The sequence below is a fragment of the Hemiscyllium ocellatum genome, chromosome 16, assembly GCF_020745735.1.
Source record: "Hemiscyllium ocellatum isolate sHemOce1 chromosome 16, sHemOce1.pat.X.cur, whole genome shotgun sequence".
In the NCBI taxonomy this organism is placed as follows: domain Eukaryota; kingdom Metazoa; phylum Chordata; class Chondrichthyes; order Orectolobiformes; family Hemiscylliidae; genus Hemiscyllium; species Hemiscyllium ocellatum.
The window spans coordinates 8,161,919-8,186,454 of NC_083416.1; the positions used below are offsets into that span (position 1 = coordinate 8,161,919).

General features: G+C 46.5%; 1 protein-coding gene across 6 annotated transcripts in view; it reads left to right on the forward strand.

Moving 5' to 3' along the window:
• LOC132823137 (sialoadhesin-like) overlaps nucleotides 1-11,704 on the forward strand; it is a 79,280-nt gene extending 67,576 nt beyond the window's left edge. For 5 of the 6 annotated variants that reach the window (XM_060836686.1, XM_060836691.1, XM_060836692.1 and 2 more), the window contains one exon: nucleotides 7,519-7,758. In XM_060836686.1, coding sequence (XP_060692669.1) covers nucleotides 7,519-7,632 — 114 coding nt within the window. In that variant the 3' untranslated portion in view covers nucleotides 7,633-7,758. Of the gene's footprint in view, nucleotides 1-7,518; nucleotides 7,759-11,297 lie in introns of those variants that run through there. The other variant, XM_060836688.1, reaches the window with a different exon arrangement.
• The last annotated feature ends 12,832 nt before the right edge of the window (nucleotides 11,705-24,536 follow it).

The following is a 24,536-nucleotide window of genomic DNA, read 5'->3' on the forward strand; positions in this document are numbered from 1 at the left end:
CACCATTTTCCACTCATTTTTTTCTGATTCCTGAGCGCAAAACATTTCAGTAAATCATGATTGAAAACACCCCATGTCTTTATTATCCATAAGCTTGATGTTGAGTGATTTTGTTTTAAACTTTATTCATTCAATCACGAAGTTCCATCAATGGCCAATCTACTTTTAATTTTTACGAAAACAGGTGAATATCCAAGGTCTTTTCCCAAAGTAGGGGAATCCAGAACTAGAGGCCATAGGTTGAAGGTGAGAGGGGAAAGGTTTAAAAGGGACCTAAGGGGCAATTGTTTCACACAGAGGGTGGTGCGTGTATGGAATGAGCTGGCAGGGGAAGTGGTGGAGGCTGGTATAATCCCACCATCTAAAAGGCATCTGGATGGGTATATGAATAGAAAGGGTTAAGAAGGATACGGGCTAAATGCTCGCAAATGGAACTAGTTTGGGTTGGGACATCTGGTTGGCATGGAGGACTTGGACTGAAGGGTCTGTTTCTGTGCTGTACATCTCTATGACTCTACTACTGTATATTTCACCTGAACCCTGTTGATCATTGTTTTAAACATGTCATTTTGCTTTTCAGAGGCAAATTTAATTTGTTTTAAGCCATGTTCCTGAAAATTTCATTCTGTCTGTGAGCAGATGGCTGCAATTTGTGTATTTAATGAGAAAATGGGCCAAGCACAGAGTGAATGACAGTAACAGGGAGGCACACAGAAGAGTCAGCACTGTCTGAAGGGAATGCCTATTACTGACACATCCCTCTTGGAGCCAGTACAAAATGCTAGCTTTTAAGGAATGTCAAAGACAGAGGTATAAGGACAGAGGGAATTTCAGATCTCAGGATACATAGGTGGCTGAGGAATGTCCACTACTTGGTGGGTTTAGGAAGAGGGAGTTCACACAATGCAGAAATCTTCCAGAGAGTTGTAGGGCTGGAAACAGTCATGGAGATAGGGAGGGGCAAGGTTGTTGTGGGATTGGGACATGAGGGGTAATCACCTTGAAATCACCAGGAGCTCATGGATAAGGGGTGGATGGGACTTGATATGAGTTGGAATGTAGGCAGCAGAGTTTTCGATGGGCATGAGTTACAGAGGGTGGAAGATGGAAGGCCAGTCAGAAGGATCCAAGATGGAGGATGGGAAAAATGTCTGGCTGCAAGTGCTGCTCCTTTTTTTGAGGTATTTTAGGTGTTGGAGGTGATTTCCAGGAGCAGCAATTACTGTTTTATATGCTCTAGCATTTTTTTGGAACTTTGGGGAAAAAAAGTCAAAACAACAGCAGTTTAAAAGGGAGAAGAGCAGACAAAGGAAGCACATGGTGAGGACAGTGCAGGATAGAGAGGGAGAGAGAACCTGCACAGTTACCGCCTTTGCTGTTTGAATTCGTGTATCATTGGACATCAGAGTGCATCTGGGAAAATTAACAAACAGTGAAATTCACAACTAATCTTGGAGGAACTGTTCACAGCACAGAATCAGATAAGCTAATTGTTGTTTTAAGTCTGTCCAGTAGAAAGGCTGCAGTAGTGGGTACAGTGTATTCTTTCTTGATTATATGTTTTTTGGAGATAAGTCTCTTGATTAAACTTAAAATATAAGCCATAGCTTTTAATTTAACATAGGGCAGTGTTGGTAGGGGAATAAGACGATGTTATTTTTCTGGGTCTGTAGATTGTGAAGGAGCAAAAATGGCCTTTGTAGTGATATGTACTTATTATCAGATGTGGGAGTTCAAAGAGAGTTTAAGGGTTACTGCGGATTATATCTGCCATAAATGCTGTTGGCTGCAAATTTAATCAGATCGAGTGGATTGGTTGGAGAGACAAATAGAAGCGATGAGGAATTTGCAACAGCAACAGTGTGTGATGTTATAGGAAGGGGGGAAAGTCTCAGATACAGTCATGTAGATGGGTTAACTCCAGGAAGGGTAAGAGAGGTAGGCAGCTAGGGCAGGAGTCTTTTGTGGATATACCCATTTCAAACAGGTATGCCGTTTTGGAAAATGTAGGAGGTGATGGATTCTTAGGGGAACGTAGCACGAACAGCCAAGTTTCTGGTATTGAGACTGGCTCCAATGCAACGAGGGGTATGTCAGGTTCCAAGAGATCAATTGTGTTAGGGGATCCTGCAGTCAGAGGTACAGACAGATGTTTCTGTGGCCAGCAGAGAAAAAGCAGAATGGTGTGTTGTTTCCCTAGTGCCAGGATCAAGGATGTCTCAGAGAGGGTGCAGAATGGTCTCACAGGGGAGGGGGGTCAGCAGGAGGTCATTGTCCACATTGGAACCAACGACATTGGAAGGTAAATGGTTGAGACTCTGAAGGGAGATTACAGAGAGTAAGGTAGAATTTTAAAAAGGAGGTCCTCAAGGGTAGTGATATCTGGATTACTCCCAGTGCTACGAGCGAGTGAGGGATGGAATAGGAGGATAGAGCAGATGAATGCATGGCTGAAGAGCTGGTGTACGGGAGAAGGATTCACATTTTTGGATCATTGAAATCTCTTTTGGGATAGAAGTGACCTGTAAAGAAGGACAGATTGCACCTAACTTGGAAGGAGACTGATATACTGGCAGGGAAATTTGCTAGAACTGCTTGGGAGGATTTAAACTAGTAAGGTGGGGGGGGGGTGGGGGTGAGACCCAGGGAGATAGTGAGGAAAGAGATCGATCTGAGACGGGTACAGCTGAGAACAGACGTGAGTCAAACAGTCAGGGCAGGCAGGGACAAGTCAGGACTAATAAATTAAACTGCATTTATTTCAATGCAAGGGGCCTAACAGGGTAGGCAGATGAACTCAGGGCATGGTTAGGAACATGGGACTGGGATCTCATAGCAATGATGGAACCGTGGCTCAGGGATGGGCAGGACTGGCAGCTTGATGTTCCAGGATACAAATGCTACAGGAAGGATAGAAAGGGAGGCAAGACAGGAGGGAGAGTGAGAGTGATAAGGGATAGCATTACAGCTGGGCTGAGGGAGGATATTCCTGGAAATACATCCAGGGAATTTATTTGTGTGGAACTGAGAAATAAGAAAGGGATGATCACTTTATTGGGATTGTATTATAGACCCCCCCAATAGTCAGAGGGAAATTGAGAAACAAACTTGTAAGGAGATCTCAGCTACCTGTAAGAATAATAGGGTAGTTATGGTAGGGGATTTTAACTTTCGAAACATCGTCTGGGACTGCCATAGTGTTATGGATTTAGATGAATTTCGAGGAATTTCTTAAGTGTGTACAAGACAATTTTCTGATTCAGTATGTGGATGTACGTACGAGAGTGGGGCCTAACCCAGCCCCCACTCCCAGCTCCAGCCCCACACCGGGTCCTAGCTCCCAGCCCTGCCGTGTTTTCACCATCCCTCCAGAACTACCCCTCTCTGAGGATGAAAGATCAGTCCTCGGCAGAGGCCTCACCTTCATTCCCCTACACTCTCGGATTAACGAGTACAACACGCGGCGAGACATCAAACCATTCTTCCGCCACCTTCCCCTCCGTGCCTACTTCTTCAACCAGAATTCTCGCCCACCCTCTGACGATCCCTTCTCCCGCCTCCAATATACCCCATCCACCTGTACACCCCGTGCTGGCCTCTTACTTGCCCTTGATCTCTTCATAGCCAACTTCTGCCGCGACATTAACCGCCTCAACCTCTCCACCCCTCTCACCCATTCCAACCTCTCACCCTCGAAACGTGCAGCCCTCCACTCCCTCTGTTCCAACCCCAACCTCACTATCAAACCGGCAGACAAGGGAGGCGCGGTAGTAGTTTGGTGCACCAACCTTTACACCGCTGAGGCTAAACGCCAGCTCGCGAACACCTCCTCCTACAGCCCCCTTGACTATGACCCCACCTCCCACCACCAAACCATCATCCTCCCAGACCATCCATAACTTCATCACCTCAGGGGATCTCCCTTCCACCGACTCCGACCTTATAGTCCCACAACCCCGCACCGCCCGTCTCTACCTCCTGCCCAAAATCCACAAACCTGACCGCTCCGCCCGACCCATTGTCTCAGCCTGCTCCTGCCCCACTGAACTCATCTCTGCATACCTCGACACTGTCCTGTCCCCCTTAGTTCAAGAACTCCCCACCTACGTTCGGGACACCACCCACGCCCTCCACCTCCTCCAGGATTTTCGCTTCCCCGGTCCCCAACGCCTTATTTTCACTATGGACATCCAATCCCTGTACACCTCCATCCCCCACCACGAAGGACTCAAAGCCCTCTGCTTCTTCCTTTCCCGCCGCACCAACCAGTACCCTTCCACCGACACCCTCCTTCGACTGACTGAACTGGTCCTCACCCTGAACAACTTCTCTTTCCAATCCTCCCACTTCCTCCGAACCAAAGGAGTTGCCATGGGCACCCGCATGGGCCCCAGCTATGCCTGCCTCTTCGTAGGATATGTGGAACAGTCCATCTTCCGCAGCTACACTGGCACCACCCCCCACCTTTTCCTCCGCTACATCGATGACTGTATTGGCGCTGCCTCGTGCTCCCACGAGGAGGTTGAACAGTCCATCCACTTTACCAACATCTTCCACCCCAACCTCAAATTTACCTGGACCGTCTCAGACTCCTCCCTCATCTTCCTAGACCTCTCCATTTCCAGCTCGGGCGACCAAATCAACACGGACATTTACTATAAACCAACCGACTCCCTCAGCTACCAAGACTACACCTCCTCCCACCCTGCCCCCTGTAAAAACGCCATCCCATATTCCCAATTCCTTTGGCTCCGCCGCATCTGCTCACAGGAGGACCAGTTCCAATACCGTACAACCCAGATGGCCTCCTTCTTCAAAGACCACAATTTCCCCCCAGACGTGATTGACGATGCTCTCCACCACATCTCCTCCACTTCCCGCACCAGCTTCCTAACCTGCAATCTTCTTCCGGACCTCTCCGCGCCCACCCCCTCTTCGACCTATCACCCTCACCTTAACCTCCTCCCACCTATCGCATTTCCAATGCCACTCCCCAAGTCCCTACTCCCTACCGTTTATCTTAGCCTGCTTGGCACACTCTCCTCATTCCTGAAAAAGGGCTCATGTCCAAAACGTCGACTCTCCTGCTCCTCGGATGCTGCCTGACCTGTTGCGCTTTTCCAGCAACACATTTTCAACTCTAATCTTCAGCATCTGCAGTCCTCACTTTTTCCCACATGAGATAGCTTTGGCAAATAGAATTAAGGAGAATCCAAAGAGGTTTTACAAATATATTAAGTGCAAAAGGGTAACTAGGGAGAGAATAGGGCCCCTCAAAGATCAGCAAGGTGGCCTTTGTGTGGAGCCACAGAAAATTGGGGAGATACTAAATGAATATTTTGCATCAGTATTTACTGTGGAAAAGGATATGGAAGATATAAACTGTAGGGAAATAGATGGTGACATCTTGCATAATGTCCAGATTACAGAGGAGGAAGTGCTGGATGTCTTGAAAGGGTTAAAGGTGGATTAATCCCCAGGACCTGATCAGGTGTACCCGAGAACTCTGTGGGAAGCTAGAGAAGTGATTGCTGGGCCTCTTGCTGAGATATTTGCATCATCAATAGTCACAGGTGAGGTGCTGGAAGACTGGAGCTTGGCAAACGTGGTGCCACCATTTAAGAAGGGTGGTAAGGACAAGCCAGGGAACTATAGACCAGTGAGCCTGACCTTGGTGGTGGGGGAATCCTGAGGGACAGGATGTACATGTATTTGGAAAGGCAAGGACTGATTAGGGATAGTCAACATGGCTTTGTGCGTGGAAACTCATGTCTCACAAACTTGATTAAGTTTTTTGATGCAGGAACAAAGAAGATTGATGAGGGCAGAGCAGTAGATGTGATCTATATTGACTTCAGTAAGGCATTCAACAAGGTTCCCCATGGGAGACTGATTAGCAAGGTTAGATCTCATGGAATACAGGGAGATCTAGCCATTTGGATGCAGAACTGGCTCAAAGGTAGAAGACAGAGGATGGTGGTGGAGGATTGTTTTTCAGACTGGAGGCCTGTGACCAGTGGAGTGCCACAAGGATCGGTGCTGGGCCCTCTACTTTTATTCATTTACATAAATGATTTGGATATGAGCATAAGAGGTACAGTTAGTAAGTTTGCAGATGACACCAAATTGGAAATATAGTGGACAGCGAAGTGGGTTACCTCAGATTACAACAGGATCTTGACAAGATGGGCCAATGGGCTGAGAAGTGGCAGATGGAGTTTAATTGAGATAAATGTGAGATGCTGTATTTTGGGAAAGCAAATCTTAGCAGGACTTATACACTTAATGGTAAGATCCTAGGTGGTGTTGCTGAACAAAGAGACCTTGAAGTGCAGATTCATAGCTCCTTGAAAGTGCAGTCGCAGGTAGATAGGATAGGGAAGAAGGTGTTTGGTATGCTTTCCTTTATTGGTCAGAGTATTGAGTACAGGAGTTGGGAGGTCATGCTGCAGCTGTACAGGACATTGGTTAGGCCACTGTTGGAATATTGTGTGCAATTCTGGTCTCCTTCCTATCGGAAAGATGTTTTGAAACTAGAAAGGGTTCAGAAAGTATTTACAAGGATGTTGCCAGGGTTGGAGGATCTGAGCTGCAGGGAGAGGCTGAACAGGCTGGGGCTGTTTTCCCTGGAGCGTCGGAGGCTGAGGGGTGACCTTATAGAGGTTGACAAAATTATGATGGGCATGGATAGGATAAATAGGCAAAGTCTTTTCCCTGGGATCGGGGAGTCCAGAACTAGAGGGCATAGGTTTAGGGTGAGAGAGGAAAGATATAAAAGAGACCTAAGGGGCAACTTTTTCATGCAGAGGGTGGTATGTGTATGGAATGAGCTACCAGAGGAAGTGGTGGAGGCTGGTACAATTGCAACATTTAAGAGGCATTTGGATGGGTATATGAATAGGAAGGGTTTGGAGGGATACAGGCCGGGTGCTGGCAGGTGGGACTAGATTGGGTTGGGATATCTGGTCGGCATGGACAGGTTGGACGGAAGGGTCTGTTTCCATGTTGTCCATCTCTATGCCTCTATGACTCTATGACATGCGCATTCAGATTGAGAGGTTGACACAAGAATTGATGAGGGTTTCAGATGTCACTGGACCATGCCAAGGGCAGAGACTGAGGACAACTTGATGGAAGTTTATAAAATAATGAAGGTCATAAATGGAGTTAGTGGTAGTTACCTTTTCCTTGCGTGGGGGGGGGGGTTCAAGACCAGGGGACCAATTTTAAATGACATGAGGGGAAAATTATGTGCACAGAGGGTGGTTCATGTGTGGAATGAACTTCCAGAGGAAGTGGTGGAGGTGGTTATAATTATGACATTTAAAAGACATTTGGATATGTCCATGAATAGGGAAGGCTTGGAGTGCCATGGGCCAGGAACAGATACGTGGTATAGTTTAATTTGGGATTTTGGTTGGCATGGACTGGTTGGACTCAAGAGGCTGTTTCTGTACTGTATGCATCTATGACTCTTCACTTCTACAGATCCACATAATTTTATCATCCCACCCATAGGAAAGGCAAGTTGCTCAATCCATCGATAGTGCAGTGGATGATTATGTGGACAAAAACAAACAATCCAGTGCGGAAACAAGCTTCATCCAAGAAGATCAAGAAGGTGCTGTATAATATGCCTGTGTAGTGTTTAAGAATAATCCTCTTGATTGTAAAGCAGAGAACCACTAAGCAGAATAAATAATTTGGGAAAACGCAGCTCTGAAATAAAGGATTATATTTTGAGAAGGGTAGTTGGATTTTCATTCATATCATTTTGTTTTTATCAATTCCTGGGATGTGCATGCCGCTGGCTGGGCCAGCATTTATTGCCCATCCCTAATAGGCCTTTTTATTCAAGATGGCCGTCTTCATCTTTCATCTTTATCTTCCCGGCGATGACGCAGGGAGGCGGAGTCAGTGGCGATGGTGTCTGTGTTGGCAGGAAGGCAGTGGCTGCAGAGTGGGCCGGTTGGTGAGCACTGAGCAGGACTCTACCTTCTCACAGCTCTGCTCCTGGGCCTGGCCAAGATGGCTATTAACAGGCTCAGACAGCGGGTCATGGAGGGGCTCATTGCTCCTGACTGTCTGACACTCTCTCGCGGCTACACCTGTACTCAAGTATCCCTAGACCAGGAACACTCAGTGCTCACCAGCCTGGTCAAGGGAACTGTGGGGGGAGCTGGAATACATCTTTGACCTAGATATTGACATGTTACTTTAGCAAGCTTTTGTTCCGTCGTGCACAGTTTCATTAGGCTTTTTGAATTTGCGTTTGCTTTCGGTTTGGTGCCCAGGCCAAGGGCTGTTCCATTTTGCCACAATATCGATTTGCAAGGATGAAGGCAGCTTGTATTTTAACCAGTTGTTGCCCCTGTCCTGGTAGTGTTAATTGGGAACAGAGCTAAAGAGAATTTTCTTTCCAGTTACATCTCGTTGTCCCTATCCCATGATGGGGATGGAAATGAGGTAACATCTTTTATTGTTTTCTGAAGCAGAGGAACTTTATTTTGTGCTAAAAGACTCTGGCGGAGGTATCGAGAAGGTGGTTATCGGTGGTGATAAGGCGGTCATAGCAGAAGTGACGGTAGTGGAGAGATACATGAAGGAAAAAGATGGACTCTCTTTAAGTTATACTTTTCATTTTATTTTTAAGTTACTGGTGCTGTAACATGGCACTTTTCTCTGTATTTTATCTCAACTGTACAATAAGCAATTCAATTCAGAAGTTGGCGGTGAGCTGCATTCTTGAACCTGTGCTGTAAGTAGACCCAAATGTCAGTATGGAATGAGTTCCAGGATTTTGACCAAGCTACATCATAGAAACAGTGATGTATTTCCAGGTGAGGATGTTGCACGACTTAGAAGGGATATGATACTGCCATGACACTGAATCACTTATGGACAGATTAAAAGTTTTGGTAAAATAGTTTATTTTTGGATAAAACAAAATTAAATAACATGCCAGCCAAAAATGAGCCCTGACCGACAGATAGAAAAACGAATGTCAGAGGCGCTGTTCACGCGGAGAGCTGGCTCTGAAGGAGTTGGCTCAGTGTCAAGGACTCTCCACATTCCAGGACATTTGGCCTTGGACCTTCCTCCAAGACGGACTTCGGGATACGTACCAATGCAGAGTGGCTGGGCAGAAGCTGATAGCAAAGTTTAGTACCCAATGGAATGGCCTCAATTGGAACCTTGGGTTCATGTCACATGATAGATGACCCCACTGCACCACACACACACACACACACACACACGCAGACACAGACACACACATACACACACACACACACGCAGACACAGACACACACATACGCACACACACACACGCATACACACACACAGACACACACACACACATACACACAGACACAGACACACACACACAGACACACATATACACACACACACATACACACTCACACAGAAACACACACATAGACACATGCAGACACACACACACATTCACACACAGACACACATACACACACAGACACAGACACACACACAGACACACAGACACAGACACACATACACACACACACACACGCACGCACAGACACACACACATACACGCACACGTACACACACACGTATGCATACACATACACACACAATCACACATACACACACAGACATGCATACACACACACAGACACACAAACATACACACACACACACAAGAGCTCTCTCATATGCAAACACAAACATCTTGCGTACTCACACAGACACATGCACCCTCTCACACATACCCCATCACACTCACACTCACAGTTAACCAAGCTTACACACACTCACACATACACATACACTCACACAGACACACATACACACGCACACACAGGCACACATACACACATACACACACAGACACACAGACACACACACACAGACATATACACACACAGGTACACACACACACACAGACACACACAAGTACACACGCACGCACAGACACACACATACACACATGTACACATGCACACACAGTCACACATACACACACAGGCACACATACACACACACACATACACACGCACACACAGACACACACACATACACACACATAAGCGCTCTCTCATATGCAAACACAAATACCTTGCGTACTCACATCGACACATGCACCCTCTCACACATACCCCATCACACTCACACTCACACTTAACCAAGCTTATACACACTCACACACACATACACTCAAACAGACACACATAGACACACACACACTCTATCACATGCACTCATATCCACACGCACACACTCATATGCACATTCAATCTGTCACCCCCTACATGCACACACACATATAAGCTTATGGGGTGAATTTGATTTTGCAGAGTTACTGTGGGAAAAGGTCTGCCACCCTGCCAACCCACAATAGCTCACAAAAGCAAAGTTGGCCAAACTGTACTAAAACACCCAGAATGCCTCAGCAGGGACCAAGCAGGCTGACAAGTGAAACTAGACAGCACCCACAGACAAGGGAATACACTTCAAGCACCCACTAACAGTGACAGAGCACCACAGCTAACCCAAAGGCCCCCAGGGCAGTTTCACAACCCAGCATTACCGAAGCCATACATAGAACAGGTCAGGCAGTGAGGCACTAGCACCAGCAAGGGCACTACTCCCAGGGGAAGACAATGGAAGCACCTCACCACTTCAGAGAAGACATTAGCACCCACCTGCAAGGAAGAATGGAGGCTCCGGATCCATTGATACTGTTTTATGTAAAGAATTAGGACATTCCCCCGATAACTGTTTTCCAATTAGCATCATTGTGACTAGATTCCTCCATTTCCAGATACATTGTGTTTTCCCCATTCTAATTAGCCTCATTGCACAGGATTATTATAAAAACTGGCTTCATCCTCAGCTCGAGAAAGAGAAATTCTGATCTACCTGCACAGACTCTCAATGCTGGGTCAGCCTAGTCAATTTCTCTTCCAGGGATACAGCTTGTAATAAACAGCATGTCAATTTTACCCGGTCTGGTTTCTGTGGTCTCTGCATCATTGGGCAATTTTGTCCGACAGTTCATGTAATACTCTGTAGAACTATACAGAGGGTTTGTCAGTCTGACCTAACACTGGGACACAGACAGACTTCACCTATTGTTTAAAAAGCTGAGCTATGTTGAGAATGTAATTTGAAAGAAGTTCTGGGATTTACATATCAAAGCATATCCCATTAGAAAAGATGTAAATTTTAATCTATGATTGTTTACTGTATCACATCTCCATGACACTGGACTCCTTTGGCTATACATTCTGAGAGCATGATCTTAACCTCTACAGCTACCTGATGAAGGAGCGGCGCTATGAAAGCTAGTCCTTCCACTCTCTGGGTGGTCCGAAACCTGTTGATCTTCCAGCTGAAGGAATTGACCCCGACTGAGTGTTGCAGACTGACACATTCCAAGGTCCAAGACTACGTGTTGAGGGACGCGCTGAAGTTTGGGGCAGCTGCCGCCAAGGCGCAGTGGGGAAAGACCACAGTGTAACATCTGTCTGTCTGAGATGAACAGGGGGCCCCTGTAGTCATTTGGGCTCTGCTGACGTCTCAGCTAAATATATGGACATATGATTGACAAATGTACAGACCTGTATATATGAATGATAAATTCTGATCTCTGTATGCAAATGTTTGCATATGTATAGCATGACCATCTGTACAGATCATCAAAATATTTTATGAATAAAGTATATTTTTGAAATTTAAAAAAAGGCCCTTCCAAATAAACCTGTTAGACTATAACCTGATGTTGTGTGATTTTTAACCATGGTTGAAAATGTGTTGCTGGAAAAGCGCAGCAGGTCAGGCAGCATCCAAGGAGCAGGAGAATCAACGTTTCGGGAATGAGCCCTTCTTCAGAAATGGCTCCTCATTCCTGAAGAAGGGCTTATGCCCGAAAAGTCGACTCTCCTGCTCCTTGGATGCTGCCTGACCTGCTGCACTTTTCCAGTGTCACCGTCTCGACTCTGATCTCCAGCATCTGCAGTCCTCACTTTCTCCTAGCTGATTTTTAACCACGTAAATAAAGGGTGACTTGGAAATGGGATATCGGCCTCTGTAGAGTTATTTCAGATATATTTGTCAATTATCTTGGGATTCTCCTTAATCTTTCCCACCATCATTTTCTCATGCCCCCTCTTTGCTCTCCTAATTGTTTTCTTGTTAGCCCTTGCACTCCCTATACTCTGCAGGGGCCTCAATATTTTGATTGATTTGCACTTGTCCCATGCCTCTCTTTTCCTTTTTACCCGGTCCTGAATATTCAGAGGTATCCAGAATTCTCTGGGCTTGTTACTCCTACATTTTACTCTAAAATAACATATTGGTCCCAATAACCCCCTGCCTCCCAGTACTTTTTTGAAGACCTCCCACTGTTCTGTTGTCAAGCAGCTGCTCCCAATCTATTCTGACTAGATCCTGCCATACTTTTAATAAAATCTGTCTTCCCCCAATCTAAAATCTTTTTTCCAGACCATCTTTCTTCTTTTCCACAATAAATTTAAAATATACAGTGTTCTAGTCGCTATCAATGAATCGTTACCCCCACTGTCACCTTGACCTCCTGCCTGACTTCATTTCTGGGAATTAGGACCAGCTTTGCACTGGGAAGATCTCCCATCGATGGTAGCACATACTGTCACAGGCAATAAATGGAAAGATGGGGAGATAAGTACTCAACAACCACGGTATTGCAAATGGAGATGAAATATTGGCACTGTTGCTTTTTCAACGTCAATCTCTAAAACAAACTGAGTGGTGCATACCAAGTAGTTAGAAGGTTAAACAAGTGACTTATCTGATTAACACTCCAGATCGTGGGAAGGAGATTGGCTGTGTCATATAAAGATGTTGAAAAGGGACTGTCACAGGGAAGATGATGATGAAAAACAAGTATGTCAGGTGTTAAGGGGAGTGGAAGTTGACAGAGATAATAACAGTGAGGTGGAAGGAGAAATAGCTGAAAATGTGTTGCTGGAAAAGCGCAGCAGGTCAGGCAGCATCCAAGGAACAGGAGATTCGACGTTTCGGGCATAAGCCCTTCTTCAGGAATGAGGAAAGTGTGTCCAGCAGGCTAAGGTAAAAGGTAGGGAGGAGGGACTTGGGGGAGGGACGATGGAGATGCGATAGTCCAAGGACCTGCATGTCCTTGGTGGAGTGGGAGGGGGAGTTGAAGTGTTGAGCCACGGGATGGTTGGGTTGGTTGGTCCGGGTGTCCCAGAGGTGTTCTCTGAAACGTTCCACTAGTAGGCGGCTTGTCTCCCCAATATAGAGGAGGCCACATCGGGTGCAGCAGATACAATAGATGATGTGTGTGGAGGTGCAGGTGAATTTGTGGCGGATATGGAGGGATCCCTTGGGGCCTTGGGAGAGAAGTAAGGGGGGAGGTATGGGCGCAAGTTTTGCAAGTGATAGGTGAAGAGATAAATGTAGGGGAATGGGTCTGGGTAGGGTGCTCTTCGGAGGGTTGGTGTGGACTTGTTGGGACGAAGGGCCTGTTTCCACACTGTAAGTAATCTAATCTTATTAAACTGGAGAGGGGTCAGAAGGGATTTACCAGGATGTTGCCGGTTTGCATTGTAAGGAGAGACTGAATAGGCTGGGATATTCTTCACTGGAGCGTAGGAAGCTAAAGATTACTTTATTGAGGTTTACAGTATCATGAGGGGTATAGGTCAGGTGAATGGCAGGTGTCTTTTCCCTAGAGTAGGGGAGTTCAAGTCTAGGGGGCACAGTATTTCCGAAGAGACCTCACCAATGTCAGATTCAACGGCCTTCTTCTCTCTCTGCTTCCATATTCCCAGCGGTCTGCTCTCCCCATCCCATAGTTTTCTCTTAATCTCCCCACCTCTCCCCACCCCCTGCCATTTCACTCCCTCTTCCCCCACCCTCAGAGTCCTCCCTGGAGTGGCCCTATCCCCTGCCCAGGATTTCAAGAGCTGTTTCATTGCTCAGTCTTCACAATTCTCAACTTACTCCTTCACCTCTCTCCAAACCTTTCTTTTTCTCGCACTCTTTCTGCGGGATCTTGCTGTTCCTGCATGAGGATCATTCTATCTTCATTATGCCATCATCATTCTCCCCCACCCCCCCCTCAATTTTCTCTGTCTCTCCCCTGGATCTTCTCTCTCCCTCTCTTTCTTCCTGGATTTCACTCTCTCCATAGGTTTATTTTTCCCACCCCTCCCTCCCCGCTCCCCTTTTCTTGTTCAGATGGGATTTCGTTCTCTTCATCTCTCTGTCCTTCTATCTCTTCCCCGGTTTTTCTCTGTCTGTCTCTGTCCCCACGACCTCTACCTCTCTCTACTCCCCCTCTCATAGTCTCTCTCTCTTTCTATAGCTTACATTCCCTCTCTCTCCCTCTCTTGCTTTCTTATACACACACTCTATCCCTGTTTGTGTCTCTGGATTTACTCCGTCTCTCTCTCTCCCCTTCTCTCTGTCCCTCTAATTCACACTCTGTCTTTTCATGCCTTCTCTCTGTCTCTCTCCCTTGGGATCTTGCTCCCTCTCACCATCCCTCCATTCTATCTCTCTCTTGTCGGTCCTATTCACTCTCTCTCTTTCTCTCTCGCTCTCACGCTCTCTCTCTTTCCGCCCCCTCCCCCCATCCCACCATCCCTCCCCTCAATCTATCCCTCTATTGCTCTCTCTCTGTCCTGTTTTTCTCCTGAAGATCTTTGTCAGTCCCTCTCTTGCTGGATTTTCTTCTCCATCCTGCCCTCTATCTATCCTTCTATTTCTCTCTCTCACTCTCTTTCTCTCTGTCCTGCCCTGTTTCTCTCCTTTGGATCTTTGCCCTCTCTCTCTTTTCACATCTCTTCAGCTGGATGCCCTTTTCTCTCCCTGCCTGCTGTCTTTCTCCCCCTGCCTCTGTCTCACTGTCCCTCTCTTTCTCTGGTCTTCTCTCTCTCTCTCTGTCTCCACCTCCATCTCTCTCTCTGTCTCTCTCTTTCTGCAAGTAATGCAATGGGATCTTCCCATTCTGCATTCCCTATATTCTCTAAACTGAAAGGCGGAGGGTGTGTGTGTGTGTGTGTGTGGGGGGGGGGGGGGGGGGGTGGGGGGGGGTGGTGATGTAGGATAAAGTTCACTTAGCAGTGTTGGGGGGGCGGAGGTTGCTTGACAACTGGGATCTTGCTGTGCACTAAGGCAGTCAGTGAAAAACCCTATTAGCATGTGCCCTCCAGTTCCGAGCGCTGGGGAAGCTGGGCGGGGGTGGAATAGTCTCAATGAGGGGGTATTGCACACTGTGGGAGATACAGAGGGGCTTTTATATCCATTGGGGGAAGTGGCAACAGAGGAATTAGGAGGGTGGGGGAGTTGAAGCTGCATAGTGGTGGTAATTAGACACATGGGGGAGTGAGGATTGAATCTTAGAGGCTGAAAAATGTTCAGGGGCAAAGCATTTGTGGGATAAAATTAGGAGAAGGAATATCTAAGGGGCACGAAAGTTAGATGGGGTAATATTTGCATAGAGAGCAAACTTTTGGGGGGAATTATTTGAGGGGAGCAAAATATTTGGCAGAGAATATTTTTGCACAGGGGAGTGCAAAATCTGGGAGGGCAATATTGTTTGGGGGAAGAATATTGCGATGGGAAGGGGGTGCAAATACTGGGGGATACAATTCTGGGAGGGTAAAGTGGAAGGCCAAACTGGGAGTTGGTCAAATGTGTTGGAGGAATATCTGGGCAAAGGGGCAGAAAACAGAGGAGGGGAGGTATATGAAGAGGGCCACTGTTGGGGGACACACAAATCAAGGCAGCATGGTGAGGGAGAGTTTAAGTGGCCCACATTTAAGGGGGCCAAGATTGATAGGGGATCCTGTAGTTGGGAGGGGCATAATTCAGGAGTTTTTTGAGGAAGGGGAAATATTTGGGAGAAAAATAGAGGGGAAGATATCTGGGGTTTCATGTTTTATTGGTGCCATAATTTGGTGGAGTCAAAATTGAGGGGTCAATGCTTGAGAGCTGGAGTGGAAAAAGAGATGGAGGTAAAAATATTTAGGGGGGCCAAATATGGGGGACAATTTGGAGTAGGTCCTATTTGAGAAGAGGGTCATATTAGGAGGGGCGGCAAAATTCAGTGGTAGCAATACTGAGGGGGCCTTTTTGAGGGGTCAAGATTGAGGCAGCCATATTTGAAGGGGTCAAAGAGTGTGGTGCTGGATCAGCACAGCAGGTTAGGTAGCATTCCTGATGAAGGGCTTATGCTCGAAACATTGACTCTCCTGCTCCTCCTTTTTGATTGATCTCCAGCATCTGCAGTCCCCACTTTCTCCATATTTGAAGGGGTGGTCAGAACTGAGGGGGCATGGGCCATACTTGAGATATTGAAACATGACGCCATATTTCAGAGGTGGGGCAGGGAAAAATTAATAAGAGAAGGTGAGGGGGGAAAGAGGCAGGGGAAACAGAGCAGGACAGGTGCGGGAGGGAAAGAGAGACGGAGGGGGTGGGAGACAGGGGTGGTGAGAGACAGGGGGAGGTAAGAGACCGGGGTGTGAGAAATGGGGGGGGTGCAGGTGAGAGACGGGAGATGGGTGGGAGAGAGGGTGGTGCTTGTTAGACAGGGGGATGGGGAAGACAATGGGGAAAAATGGCAAAGGTGATTTAAAAAAAACAGAAAGTAAATCAGACAGAGAAAAGATTTTAAAAAACAGAGAGAAGAGGGAGGGCCAGAGAGCGACATTGCCAATGAGAGAGGGGGAGGGAAAGAAAGAAGAGTTGAGTGTGAGAGTGACAGACACACAAGAGAGAGAAAGAGAAAACAAGGAGAGGGAATGGACAGAGAGGAAGAGATGGAGAGAGACGAGAAAGAGAAGTAATAACAGACAAGAGGAGAGACTTTGAGAGAAAGAGAGACACACAAAGCAAGAAAAAAGAGAGAGACAAAGAGATAGAGGTTAGCAGGGAGACAGCGAGCGAGAGAGAGCAAATGAACAAAAAAAGAGACAAGAATTGATTATGTGAGAGAAAGACACAGATGGTGAAAGAGAGAGAAAGGCACAACGAAAGAGTGAGGGAGACAAAGAGAGAAAGGAAAAGAAGAAAAGAAAGACAAGGGGAGAGACTTTGAGAGAAAGAGAAAGACACAATTTGAGAAAAGGAAAAAGAGAGGTAGAGAAAAAAAGAGAAGAGGCAAAGGGAGGGAGGGGGACCGAAAGAGGGAGAAGTCAGTCAGAGACAGACAGAAGTTCAGGAAAGACACAAGGTATTGAAGAGACACTACTTACCATTATTGTGGATCCCAGCTCTCTCTCTCTCTCTCTCTCTCTCTATCTCTATCTCTCTCAATGGTTTCTCCTTTGAGGGATAGACCCTGCTACTGGGGTTTGCTCCAGCCTGGGGTATCTTCAAGGAGGTTAGGAGGTGGGTGCAGTGTGGGGGGAGGGAGGGCATTGAGATTCCAGCAGTGTATATATATACACACACACACACACACACACACACAAACACACTCACCTTTGGTCCAGCTACATGGGAGCTGCAAATGTGTTGCTGGTCAAAGCACAGCAGGTCAGGCAGCATCTCAGGAATAGAGAATTCGACGTTTCGAGCATAAGCCCTTCATCAGGAATAAGAGAGAGAGCCAAGCAGGCTAAGATAAAAGGTAGGGAGGAGGGACTTGGGGGAGGGGCGATGGAGGTGGGATAGGTGGAAGGAGGTCAAGGTGAGGGTGATAGGCTGGAGTGGGGTGGGGGCGGAGAGGTCAGGAAGGAGATTGCAGGTTAGGAGGGCGGTGCTGAGTTGAGGGAACCGACTGAGACAAGGTGGGGGGAGGGGAAATGAGGAAACTGGAGAAATCTGAATTCATACCTTGTGGTTGGAGGGTTCCCAGGCGGAAGATGAGGCGCTCCTCCTCCAGTCGTCGTGTTGTTGTGTTCTGCCGGTGGAGGAGTCCAAGGACCTGCATGTCCTCGGTGGAGTGGGAGGGAGAGTTAAAGTGTTGAGCCACGGGGTGATTGGGTTGGTTGGTTCGGGCGGCCCAGAGGTGTTCTCTGAAGCGTTCCGCAAGTAAGCGGCCTGTCTCACCGATATAGAGGAGGCCACATCGGGTGCAGCGGATGCAATAGATGATGTGTGTGGAGGTACTTACTGTCTTTAATCTCTGATATGGCTAGGAAGAACTGTTTGTTGAGTTTGTGGATTCTTCTGTAGATGAAGAACAGCAGGGGTCCTTTGCAGGTCTGTGAGAGTGTTGTCCTGAGCTGGGGTAGGGCTGATTGCAGGGAGTGTAGGTAGCGACACATGGCTGCAAGGGTGGAGCGGAGGATCCGGAGGGAGGTCTGTTGCTGGAGGCTTCGGATTTGTTGTAGGTACAGGTTGTCCTGGTTGGGTCCAAATTTTGTTGGTTGGAATGTAGTTCAGAGTCCGTGTGGGATCAGTCGGTTCCGTAGACAGGTGCTGAGGAAGGAGATGTGGCTGTGGTAACGAGTCTGTTTGAGAACGTGGCTGAAGAGTTTCTGTGCAGAGGAGATGACCTGGGGGGTGCAGTGAGAGAGGGACTCACTGAAATCCTTGTAGAGGGAGGAAGAGAGCTTCTTCAAGGAAGGCATCCTTGTAAGAGGATTCGCAGTAGGTTAAAATCTTCGAGTAAAAAATGAGGTCTGCAGATGCTGGAGATCACAGCTGCAAATGTGTTGCGAAAAAGGAAGTATGGCTACCGTCACCTGCTTTACCCCTAGGTCTGTCACTCAAACCTCTCTTTCCTCCCACCCAGTTCACCTATTGATTTTCCATCTCTCTCTATCTGGGGAACAACCTCCCCCATGTAGGGAGCAAATCAAGAGTTTTCTTTGTGACATTAAAGGGTGGGTGGGGGTGAGTGGAGGTGTGAAAGAGAGCAGCAGCTCAACTGTTCAGGAGAAAGTGAGGACTGCAGATGCTGGAGATCCGAGTCGAAAGAGTCGAGAGTGTGGTACTGGAAAAGCACAGCAGGTCAGGCAGCATCCGAGGAGGAGAATTGATGTTTCAGGCATAAGCTCTCCATCAGGAATGTGGGGAGTAAGGCCCAAGGGGAGGGGATCAATGTTTATTTCACCAGTTTCCTTATCTTCCCTCTCCTCTCCTTATCCTAGATCCAATCTTCCAACTCAGCACTGCCCTCTATCGAACTACCCTACCTGTCCATCTTCCTTCCCACCTATCCACTCCACACTCCTTTCTGACCTATCACCATCACCCCCACCTTCATCTGCCTATTGCATTCCTAGCTACCTTACCCCCAGCCTCACTCCCTCCCAATTATCTTACTAGCCCCCTTGGGTCACCCCCTCATTCCTGATGAAGAGCTTATGCTCAAAATGTTGACTCTCTTCTGCTCCTCGGATGCTGCCTGACCACCTGTGCTTTTCCAGTGCCATATGTTTTGAGTTTAACAGTTCAGTCCAGATTGTCCCTGTCCCCGTCTAACATTGATTGGCCGCCACACCTGAAATTTTCACAGAGACAAAGCTGCAGTTTCAAATCAGCTACAATGCACTTTCTCTCTCTCTCTGTCTCTCACACTCGCTGTACCACTATCTGTGGGTGGCACGGTGGCATAGTGGTCAACACTGCTGCCTCACAGCGCCAGAGACCCGGGTTCAATTCCCACCTCAGGCGACTGACTGTGTGGAGTTTGCACATTCTCCCCGTGTCTGCGTGGGTTTGCTCCGGTTTCCTCCCACAGTCCAAAAATGTGCAGGTTAGGTAACTTGGCCATGCTAAATTGCCTGTAGTGTTAGGTGAAGGGGTAAATGTAGGGGAATGGGTCTGGGTGGTTGGCGGGTCGGTGTGGACTTGTTGGGCTGAAGTTTCCACACTGTAAGTAGTCTAATCTAACACCAATTTATCCCACTAGGGAACATAAAATTTTCACACAGACTGACACAAGGTGAGAGTGGGACTGAAATTAACCAGTACAGTCAGCAGGTTTTACTGTTAATCAGCTTCTGAGAATGAATATCGAGATATAGTGAAGAAGGAGGTTGGTATGCTCTCTTTCTGGGCAGAGCATTGAGTATCGGAGCTGGGAGGTTATGTTTCAGCACTACAGGATATTGGTTAGGCCACTGTGCAGTTCTGGTCTCCTTCCTATCGGAAGGATGTTGTGAAACTTGAAAGGGTTCAGGAGGGTTTGAGCTCTGGGGAGAGGCTGAATAGGCTAGGGCTGTTTTCCCTGGAGCGTCAGAGGCTGAGTGGTGACCTTATAGAGGTTCATAAAATCATGAGAGGCATGGATAGGATAAATAAAAGGTCTTTTCCCTATAGTGTGATAGTCCAAAACTAGAGGGCATAAGTTTAGGGTGATAGTGGAAAGATATAAAAGGGATAGAAAGGGCAACTTTTTCACACAGAGAGTTTGTGTGTGTGTGGAATGAGCTGCCAGAGGAAATGGCGGAAGCTGGTACAATTATAACATTTAAAAGGCATCTGGATGGGTACATGAATAGCACGGGGTTAGAGGGATATGGGCCAAGTGCTGGCAAATGGGACTAGATTAGTTTAGGATATCTGATTGGCGTAGACGAGTTGGATCGAAGGGTCTGTTTCCGTGCTGTTCATCTCTATGACTCTATGACACTTTACTGAGAGACAGCAAGTGATTACAGGGATCTAGAATCCAGTGGATGCCTGTTCATTGCACAAATGATCATGAATTTATTTAATGCACTCAACCTCCTGCCTGGCAATGGGGTGAGGGACATTGCATGACTGTCCCATTTTCTCATTGACATTTCATCAGGAAAAACTGGAAGTTAGCTGATGAACATAAACTGCATTAAAAGATGGTTCCAATCAGGGCAGTGTCATTGACTGTACACAGTATCTGTCTGTGTATGAATGTCTCTGAGTGTGTTTGTATCTATCTCTGGCTGCAATGGACACACAGCGCCCTGAGGAGAAGTTTGTATGAATGAATGAATCAAAAAGTGATGAGTCCCTCTCTCATGCTTAAACTGACACAATGCCAACCTCTGCTGGTCCTCTGTGGGGATGGATCAATCTCTGATCACATCCATCACACAGTCCTCCAGGGAGAATGAATTGATCCCTGATCACATCATTACCCAGTCCTCCAGGCTGTAAAAATAAAATAAGTCAAAACCTTGGGCTGGTATGGGTGGCTCAGTGGTTAGTACTGCTGCCTCACAGCACCAGGGACCAACATTCAATTATTTACTCTTTATAATTAGCAGGGAATTAGCTCAAATGATAGAGCGCTTGCTCAGTATGCAAGAGGTAGCAGTACTGATGCATGCATTCTCCAATGTTTACTCCCTTCAGTTTAAGAGCTGTGAGGTTATACTGCAGTTCGATAGAGCCCTGGTTAGACCACAATTGGAATATGTGTTCAGTTCTGGTCACCTCATTGTAGCAAGGATGTGGAGGCTTTAGAATGGGTGCAAAGGGATTTACCAGAATGCTGCCTAGATTGGAGGACATGAAGAAGGATGCGAAGTGGCTTGATAGCAGTGTACAGGATGATGAGAGGCATAAGAGAGTGGATAGCCAGACTTTTCCCAGGACAGAAATGGCTATCATGAGGGGGCATAACTTTAAGATGATTACAGGAAAGTTTTGGGGAGATGTTAGAGGTAGGTTCTTTACACAGAGAGTGGTGAGTGTGTGGAATGCACTACCGGTGTAATAGTAGAGCCAGATACATTAGGGACATTTAAGCGACTGAGGATAGGCACATGGATGATAGTACAATGTAGGGTATGCAGGTTAGTCTGATTTTAGAGTAGGATAAAAGGCCGGCACAACATCGAGGACCGAGGGGCCTGTACTGTGCTGTACAGTTTTATGTTCTATGTTTTCATAATCTGTCTTTCCCTCTTTGTGAGCACCTGTGTACAAGAGCATTCATTGTTTATTTCCATTTTAGGATGGTAACATGAGTAAACGTTATCTTTTCTTCTGCTGTAGCCATGACCTAAAACCCTGTTTAATATCTATTAGTGAAAGTCACAACACTCAAAATGTCAAGTACCTCCTCTGAACGCACGTCTTGTTGCTGACAATTGAGAGGTGAGGGAGAACAGGGAAAATTAATCCCGCTATCTCTCTCTCTGTATCTCTCTATCTATGACAAGAGTTAGTAAAAACAAATGTGCTGTGTGATGTGATGATTCATTTGACTTTATTTCAAAACCAATAGTTAAAATGCAGTCTGTTGTCTTTAATGAAATTTTCCATAATTGACATTTCAGTTCCAAAGGGTTACAATGACTGTGACTCAGTCACTATTGCGATACATTACCCCATAACAGTAATCTCTATTAGTATAATTAATGACAATGAGAAACAGGGTTCATTTGATACAGATATTTAATGTTCTATCGGAAATTGAAAGCTTCAGAAAAATGTCAACGATTGAAATGTTTAAATAAAGGAATCAGATGACCACATCAATCAGCTGACCCACAACGGTTTGCTAAGATCCATGAGATCAACATGAAACAAACAAAATGGACATGAAATGTCATGAACATGGTTTATCAAAAGACAATGAAAAGTAGACAATCCACAACAAGATCATTCTTTCCAAACTTGTGAGATAAGGTTCACATTTAGGAAATTAAAGACGACTCCTGCAAGTGCCAGTCTTGTAAATAATGAACTGAGACGCTGAAATGAAGCAAAATAGTTTGTACTGCAGAGAGCTGCTTCAGGGAGAGCGGTGGAGATGGCATTGTGACTGTGGGTTGGAGAAGATTCTCTTTAGGCCTTTCAAGGAGGCAAAGGGTCCACTGATTAAAGAAAGAATCTCTGAGCACCAAGAGCTCAAAGAACAACTCCTTGGATAAGCACATGGATGATGATGGGATTGTGTAGGGGGGTAAGCTGAGAATAATTCACAGGTCGGCGCAGCATTGAGGGCCGAAGGGCCTGTTCTGTATTGTTCGATGTTCTATGTTCTACGTTCTAACTCGAATATTTGTTGCAGCTGATAGAGGACATCAAATAAACAACTATGATCTCTGGTTAAAACTGTAAACTCCTTTTAATTTCCTGTTGTACTGGACACTATCTCTCATTTTTAAGTTTTACCTCTGAGCTTGACCTCACATCTTTATTATTTTACTTGGGGTTAGCAGGTAAAGAGGTATTTTTTAATCAAAGACTCCCTACAGTGTGGGAGCAGGCCATTTGGCCCATCAAGTCCACACCAACCCTTTGAATAGGCTGGGGCTGTTTTCCCTGGAGCATCAGAGGCTGAGGGGTGACCCTATAGGGGTTTATAAAATCATGAGGGGCATGGAAAGGGTAAATAGGCAAGGGCTTTTCTCTAGGGCGGGGGTGTCCAGAACTAGAGGGCATAGGTTCAGGGTGAGAGGGGAAAGATTTAAAAGAAACCTAAAGGGCAACATTTTCACGCAGAGGGTGGTACGTGTATGGAATGAGTTGCCAGAGGAAGTGGTGGAGGTTGGTACAATTACAACATTTAAAAGGCATCTGGATGGATATATGAATAGGAAGGGTTTAGGGGGATATGGGCCAAGTGCTGGCAGGTGGGACTAGATTTAGTTGGGATATCTGGCCTGCATGGACAACTTGGACTGAAGGGTCTGTTTCCAGGCTGTACATCCCTATGACTCTGAGTGGCACCCCACCCTGTCCCTGCATTTCCCATGACTAACCCACCTAGCCTGCACATTCCTGAACACTATGGACAATTTAACATGGCCAATCCACCTAACCTACACATCTTTGGCCTGTGGGAGGAACCCCACTCAGATTGCGGGAGAATGTGTAAACTCCACACAGACAGTCTCCCGAGGGTGGAATCAAATCTGGGACCCTGGTGCTGTGAGGCAGCAGCGCTATCCACTGAGCCACTGTGTCACCCCATTCCTTTCATTTAAGAAAACCTTGCAATTATCTCCTCATTCCTTCTGATAAGCTTGTGAACTATATTTAATTCATAAGAGGTATAGACTTGTGCTCGAAAAGAATCTTAGGTAGACAGTCAGGAGGCTGGAAGAACACAGCAAGTCCAGCAGCATCAGGAGGTGGAGAAGTCGACGTTTCGGGTGTAACCCTTCTTCAGGATTCTTAAGCATTTTTTGTCGTCAATGGGAAGTTGAAAAGAGTACAGTCCATTCACCAGCCCAGTGGATTCAGGAACAGCTTCTGCCCAGCCGCTATTAGACTGAAGAATGGACTCTTGCACCTCAAATAATGGGGACCTTCCCAACATCGCCCTTGCCCAGTGTACACCCTGTACAATGTAACTTGTATGCCCCGTCTGAGCTGTTTTGATCTGTGCATCCTTGCTAAATGTGATCAGCCTGTACTGCTCGTAAACAAAGCTTTTTATTGTACTTCGGCACACGTGACAATAAATAATTCAAATCAAATCACAGCCCTCCTCAACGGGTCATAGTAATTATATTACTCATATCGAAAGGGAAAATGCTGGAAAATCTCAGCAAGTCTGGCAGCATCTGTAAGGAGAGAAAAGAGGTGATGTTTCGAGTCTAACTGACCCTTTGTCAAAGCTTTTATTACTCATATCAAATAGATGGATC